This window comes from Talpa europaea (genome assembly GCF_964194135.1).
Source record: "Talpa europaea genome assembly, chromosome: 4".
Lineage (NCBI taxonomy): Eukaryota > Metazoa > Chordata > Mammalia > Eulipotyphla > Talpidae > Talpa > Talpa europaea.
Genome location: NC_140070.1, coordinates 100,617,550 through 100,625,183, shown reverse-complemented (window position 1 = coordinate 100,625,183; position 7,634 = coordinate 100,617,550). Strand labels below are relative to the sequence as shown.

The 7,634-nt window shown below is 42.7% G+C and overlaps 1 protein-coding gene across 4 annotated transcripts in view; it reads left to right on the top strand.

Moving 5' to 3' along the window:
* Positions 1-2,750: 2,750 nt before the first annotated feature.
* IGSF11 (immunoglobulin superfamily member 11) overlaps positions 2,751-7,634 on the top strand; it is a gene marked incomplete at both ends in the record, with an annotated part of 111,073 nt that continues 106,189 nt past the window's right edge. For all 4 annotated transcript variants that reach the window (XM_084232438.1, XM_084232436.1, XM_084232437.1 and 1 more), the window contains one exon: positions 2,751-2,802. In XM_084232438.1, the coding sequence (XP_084088564.1) occupies positions 2,751-2,802 (52 nt within the window). The remainder of the gene's footprint in view (positions 2,803-7,634) is intronic.

Below are 7,634 nucleotides of genomic sequence, written 5' to 3'. Positions count from 1 at the left end.
AAATCCCACTGTGGTCATAAAGCAGATTAAGATAAGAGAGCTGGTGAAACTCAGTATTTCTAATAAAAAAGTTACTCAGAATATGGGGTAGTGGTATTAACTCTGTGATTTAAAAAAAAAATTTTTTTTTTTTTTTTTTTCTGTGAGAATGTCCTTTTGGAAGCCTCTGTGTATAGCACGTGGAGTTTCCAATATCCCCAGGCTGCTTCCTTTGAGTTCACCATCTACCATCTGCCCCCATGCTTCTGGGCAGCCAAATTGCCTTCGGAAATGTGATCATCCTCATTCGCCCGGCAGAAGTTACACTTTTTTTCTACTTAAAGGGCTTGCTCCATGAAACTGTGAGCACTGCGAACTATTAATATGTCCCCAGCTCCTGTTGAGTAAGGCAGAGGTTAAACTATGGTGACTATATCTTCATTTCATTCTTTTCTTGCCGTTAGAGACCTGGTAAAGGATTCTAGTAATTCAAAGTCGTTAGCAAAGTTGAGGCAGCTCTAACTTATAATCAAACTATTTCTTTTTAGGGCATTTTTGTAAAGGTGATTGTCATTTCTTAATGTTTTATTTTACTTGAAATTATAATATTTATATTTATAAAATTGCATGTTTTGCCATTGTTTTCATTTTCACAAGTATCTTTCAATGTTTGTCTAAATGAATAGATGTTTTACATATTTACCTTTTTCATAGTGCACACTATTTTGGTTTTGAATTCTCTTGGAGGATTTATATCTGCCAGATGGGGGCTCAGAATTCTGAATGGAGCCAAGAATCCTAATCTAGGTGACAATTGGGATTGACAGGAATGGCTTGCATTCTTTGGCAAGTGTGTCCTCAAATTTAGAAAACTCAGGTTGGATGGAGGGTGAAGTAGAAAGTGACTATGGGCTCTCAGACAAACTAGCGATCTCAATGGGAAAAAAATATTAGTTTTTTTTTTTTAATAAGACAAGATGTAGGTAGGTATTTTAAGTAAGATAATTTCAGATGCTAGGAAGCTCTCTCTTCTCACACACCCAAAACAAACAAAAAACATAAAACTCAACAAAAGTTAACAACCATCCCAATAAAGGCACCTCATCATTAGTTAATAAATTTTTAATATTAGTTTAAGAAAGTTACCATAACGTGTAAAAGTGAAAATTTTAAATATTTTAAGTTGACATGAGTTTCACAAAACAAGATGGGAGTTTTTGTTGTTGATTTTTATTGGAATGGGACATGTGTTGTATGGTAGAGACCCTATGCTCTTTTCAAGGATGAAAGATCATAAACTTTAAACTTCAAAATTAAACTGGCAAACCCCACGAGCTCCCCTACCACCGGCAATAGTTCCTATGCACAGCTGCCTCCATCAGCATCAACATCCTAAGCATCTGCAGAGATAATGGTTAAGGTGTATCATTTCTTACCAAGCACTTGCTCACCCAGCCCTTTCTTTTAGCAAAAAGAAACCACAAGGCAAAGGAAACTCCAATGTAAAAAGCCCGACTCTACTCGCTAGTTTTTGCAGATAACCACTGACTTCCGCAGAGCCCCCCTGACTTCTTCCTTTCCTCCCTTGGAAAGTACTTTCAATAAACTTTGCTTTACTTCAAGCCTGTCAGTCTCTGTGGATTCTTTCACAACTCGGAGCTAAGCCAGACCCCTGCCCACCACATCAAAAACGTAACCAGAGGTGCCTCCCTGGTGGCGCAAGGGGTTAAGAGGCAACCTATGAAACTACCCGCAGCCATTGCAGCACAGGTTCGATCCCGGCCGGCCAGGGAGCTACCCACATGGCGCAGCAGACCTCTCCTGACTCACCCGCTGCTCTCCTCAGCAGTGTATTTCAGTCAGTCTGCTGTTCTGTTCCCCGCTCTGTCTCTGGTCAATCCTCTCACCCCCACACCTCTGGCCTGTACCCCAATTCTTGTATAAATAAAGGTAACCAGAAACACACACGCACACACACACTCAGAACAATCCCCCCGCGCCACCCCCGCACCCTGTAGAATAGAACACACCCCACTGATTGTTAATTTTGCCAGTCAGATTCTTTTAGGTTATTTAGGTTACCGAAGACAAGATTACGACTAAGTGAAATGACCAAATAGAAAACATCTGAAAACTACAACCGAAAAGAATCTTGCAGGTTCGGCGACGGCGCATCAGGATTGACACCATCGGATGCGGGAGCGCTTTAGGGTGGAGGAGGAGCCGGACCCGGGGACTTGGTTCGGCCTCTCGCGCGCGCGGACCCGGCGGGGCAGCGGGGGCGCCGCGCGCAGGTGCCGGGGCGCGCCGGGGCGCGCCGGGGCGCGGGGCTCCTCGGCGGGTGGGCCGCCAGGCGTCGCGCTGGAGCCGCGGTTGCCCGGGAGACGGAGCTGGGCGAGTGGGCGGCGCGGAGCCGAGCGGAGCTGGGGTGCCGCGGGAGTAGCCGGGCAAGAGTTGGGGGGAGTGGCTCCCCGGGCGGCGCAGGGGGCCGGCGGGTCCTGGGGCCGCGCGAGGTGGCCGGGCGCTGCGGGGCGCGACGGGCGAGCCCGGGACGCTCCTGCTCGCAGCTCAGCCGCCGCGGAGCCGGGGGCTCGGGAGCCGCGCCCGCCTGGTCGGCGCGTCCGGCAGTCGCAGCCCGGCAGAGCGGACCGCGGCCGGGCGGCGGGTCGGGGAGGACCCGGTTCCCCCGGGAGCGCCGAGAGCCCGGCCCGCGCCTCCGCTGCCGCGACCCGGAGTTGGGCGGGCGGCGGGCGCGCTCCCTGCGGCCCGGGATGACTTCTCCGGGCTCCGCTCTGGCGCCTCTGCTGCTGCTCTCTCTGCACGGTGAGTATCCCGAACCCTTCTCAAAGAAAGGGGCCAACCCTTCGCTGGGGGCCAGGTTGGGCCGGCGAGCCGGGGGAGAGCTGGCGGGGGACTGCAGACAACCTTGTTTTTTCCCGTGGCACGTCTTGGGAGCCTAAGTTTCTCGGGCCTGGTGGCTGTCGGCGGAGCCCGCGCGCCCACCCGCCGCGGATGCCCCCCCACCCCCCACCTCCCCGGCTCGCCCCCCGCGCAGCTCAGGTGTTCCCTGGTCTGAGAGGTACCTGCGGGCGCCCGGTGACTGCCCATCCAGTATCCGGCTCTGACCCTGCTGTGTGCTCAGGTTTGCACGAGGATCTGCCTTAAGGGGTCCGGTTGACAGCAGTGTTGAGGATCAGTTTCCGATCCGAGGCAGCTCCAGGAAAGCTGAAGATGCTTTGAAAATGATTGGGAAAACTTTAAGTTGTTAGCTTTGTTATAAGCTTCAAGAAGTATAAGAAGGCACTGACTGAAAATAGGATCTTTAATTATACAGTGTGCTACACGATATTCGAAAACAAGATTTTTGGTCCACTCTGGCATCTTCCCCAAGGGATTTAAATTGGCTTACAAAATACATACGGTATACTGATATTAGAACAAAAGAAAGAAACATGTGTAAGTTTCTTGTTAACGGTTTAAGATTTAAATTTCTAATTATATTAATCGTACATTTTATTTTCTTTGAGTAGCCATCATATATAATAAGCTGCTTATTATATTTTACGATGCCCTTTTTGAGAGTGTACTATTCTGTGGAATTAAGTTTTTTGTCTAAGTTAACTGATTGTTGAGATTTAGTGAGCTTTATACTCTATAGGCTATTTATAAAGCAGGTTCGATGAGTTAGAGAATATTATGGTTAACTCCCTTTCTTTTTCGGGGTATCAGTTCGTTTCCCATAGTTTTATAGTCTCATTTGAACTGATAGTGGACCCATTTGTCATGAATAACTTAATTTTAGGCTGCTCCAATTGTAGTAGGGGAAAAAGGAATATAAAACTTTTTTATACCTTTTCCATAGAAATCAGTGAAGAAAATCATCAAAATTGCGGTATGTTTTTAGTGATAAAGTGTAGGTAATAATTAAATGATGTCAATATGTACATCATATGAAGTCTTGCTTCCAGATTTTGTTCCCTTACCATTTGAAGAAGACCAACATTTTTCTCTGTGCGACCTTCTAGTGTGAAATAAGCTAAGTAAATGGATATTTTATATAATACCCTGGACATAACTGAAAGTATTATAAATATTACTATAGGAGCAGCTGAAATTTTTGTTTAAAAAATCTCAACTTTCGTATTACAATAAATGCCCTTCTATTCTTGTAAAATAACATTTGTATATAATCTGTTTTTGAATTATTAGGCAACACTTTTAGAGAGTTGATGTACTTTGCAGAATCAGCCTTACAAGGCCATCTGATTTGTTTCTTTTCCCTTGGCATAACTATTCCTAAGCTATACTAGGGTGTTTTTAAAGACTTCCAAGGACACTTTAGCCTTGTAATTATCTGTTCTTTAGAGGCACTTTCATCCTCAAAAAACCGTTCATTTGTTTAACAAATACCCAGCTACCTATGGGTGTCTGGTGGGGAGGAATGGTGGTAGACTATAAAGTTTGTCCACAGCCCTTAAAGCGTGTGCAGCTTTAGAACAGGCTGTAAGCGTGTACAGAGGAGTTATGATACAAGGGATATATGATGATTGCTGTTTATTTTATTTATTTATTTTAAGCTTTATTTATTGATGCATTCAAGAGCTGGGGTACACACCAGAGGGGGGTGTGTGTGTGTGTGTTTTGGGGGCGGGTGGTGGTGAGAGTATTCACCAGAGACAGAGCGGGAAACGGAACAGGCAGATTGACCGAAGTACACTGCTGAGGGGAGCAGCCGGCTAGTCAGGAGAGGTCTGCTGCGCCTTGTGGGTTGCTCCCTGACTAGCAGGGACCGAATTCATGCTCCAGAGGCTGTGGACAGCCTCATAGGTTACATCTTAACCCCTTGCTTGAGCCACCAGGGAGGTCCCCGATGATTGCTGTTTATTAATGCTCATATCAGGGAAGACTTATTTGGAAAGTCTTCTTTCCAAAGTTTACTTTCGATCTGAACTTTGGATGAGTAAGATTTGAATTGGCTAAGGTGGGAGTGGTAGAACGTTCCTAACCAAAGGAATAGCCTGGATAAAGAATATGAAGTAGAATATGCAGGGGCTTCTAGCTGCTAGAGCAGGAGATGTATACAAAGGAAAAAGGGCTAAAAAGGTAGTAAAAGGACAATAGAGGGTCTTGAATGCTGAGTTGGGCTTTATTCAGTATGCCATGGAAAAGCCATTGACACTTAGTTTCCTTAAGATGGGGAGCAGGAGGGAATGAATAGCTATTGAGTACCTTCTTGTGTTTAGCGTAACAGTTCCCAGGAGAATACCATTGCCTGGCTACATTAAATTCTTAAAGCAATCCATGGTAATGTTGTTTTGAACCAAATAGGGCCCATCCCTAGGCTTCCCATGTGAAATGAGGGAAAGGGATGGATATCTGAGCAAAGTTGGTTCCATTATGAAATGGGAACAGGAAAGTGGATGCTGGATAAATAACCATGATAGTGCTTGTCACTCAAATGGAATAATGCACCAAAGATAGAAACAAGGAGTCTGTTAAACTTTTGGAAGAAAATGGGTGTCAAGAAATTTGTGTTTTACTTTTGTGTAAGTGGAGTAGCTTCAAAGGGAATTTGAATTGAAAGGTTGACTTCTGTATAGTACTACCAGTGTTTTAGCTCTGTCTAAAGTGTTTCTTGTACTTCTTGTGGTACCTTGAAATAGTGAATAGCTTTCTAGAATCTGAGAAAACATATAAAAAGAAAAGACCACAGAAAATAAAGTGAAAGTAATTATGAGCCTACATGTTAGCATTACGAAAAGTTTATTGTAAAATTCACTTTCTTAACTTAGGTAACTGTTTTGGATGGATTCATGGTCAGTAAAAAAGAAAAAGTCTGTAGTTTGACCTCTGTGAAAGGTGACAGTCACAGGATAAAACTTTTAGAGAAATCACACTTAATACATTCTATATTCAACATGGACTAGACAGCAAGCAATTTAAATATGAAATCGACAAGTGCTTCTAAAATGTTATGCCTAGAACTGTTTTCAGACCCAAGGTAATGATGCAGTGGGTAAAATTCCCCCATCCCACCAGAAACAGTCTGTGGCACATTTTCAAATGTGTTTTTACACTTTGATGGTGGCAGCTTTTATAATGAAAAGTCTCATTTGAATCTTCATACTTACGCCATGTGATTTAGTGTCAAACAAGGTGATGTGCTGGTGCACAAGATTATTTACTTGTAGTGTGTTATCCAGAGCAAGGAACTGGAAGTACTAGCTGAATGGGGAGAAAGTTGGAAAAATTGACACCTCCCTACTAAAATCCTCATCAATAACTTGTTAATTTAGCCCAGGATTCTGAATCTATTGGTATCTATCTATTGATACCAAGTTACTTCCTGATTTAATCTGTGTAAGGCTGGATGTTTAAGGTACTCACTTGAGGTTCTCTAAGATTTGAAATTGAAGTTTGAGGTTTGAGGTATTCACTTTGTGTAAACAGTCCCTTCAGCTTCCCTTTGCAAGGTTGTGGTTTGCACTTTAAAACAGTCCCTTCAACTTCCTCTTTGCAAGGTTGTGGTTTGCACTGTAATGTCACCGTTGCATTTTGAGACCATCTAGAGGCTGGGAAATTCTCTCTTATATGAAATTGTTCATATAAAATCTCAGAGAGGTTGTCAGTTTTGAGGTATTATTCAAAATGGCATCTGATTTGAGCTGGGTTTGTTTTTAAAAGTGGAATGTTTATTGGTTTACTTACTAGTTAAGCTATTCTTGTTAAACTATGAAAAGGTTTTTGCTATTGATTAAGGTTTGGGTAATTGATTACCTCTCTGCCCTGTTTCTACTGTCTAAGAGACTATAACATTAATTTGCATTTGTGATAGTTTTTTTTTATTTAAATTTTTTTAAAATATCATGCATGGTTTTATTTTTTATTATTTTTTTGCATAGAACTGGGGTGTAGGCCAGAGGTGTAGGGGGTGAGAGGGTTCACCAAAAACAGATTGGGGAGCACAATAGGCAGATCTACTGAATACACTGTTAAGAGTAAAAGCAGGTGAGACAGAAAAGGTCTGCTGGGTTGTATGTGGGTTAGCTCCCTGGCTGTGACTGAACTCAGGACAGTGGTCATAGCGCTGAGGCCTGCATTTGTAATAGTTTTAAAATTATAGAAATGTGAAGTCAGCCAAAGAGAGAAAATTTGTTTCCTAACTTTACAAATGATAGACAGCATTGATCTGATACTAGTTTATCATTATCATTTTCAGGTGCCATATAGGGTGCTAAGTGGTGTGACTCTATCTCACTCTGTATTATAGAAAGATCATCTTTTAATAAATATTCCTAACATTTTTGTCTATTGGATAGGAGTAAACCAATACAAATTTGCCAAGGTGAACAAAAAAATCTATTCAATAAAAAATTTCATAGAAGTCTACTTACTATTTTCTCTTTGCATTTTGATGTTGTAAATGGTACTAAACTATAGGGTTAGCGGCACACTTTGGCATCGAAAAACATTGCAGGTAGAAAAAAATTAAACTTTAAAACTTTAATAAAAGAAGAAAAGCATAGCAGGTAAAGAAGTGGAGTTCCTAGAAACACAGAGGTAAGGAAATACTTGTATCACAGAGTTTACCAGAAAAATCTTCAGAGAATTAGGTTAACATTAGCTATATATGACAGTGCTGCAAGATTTATGGT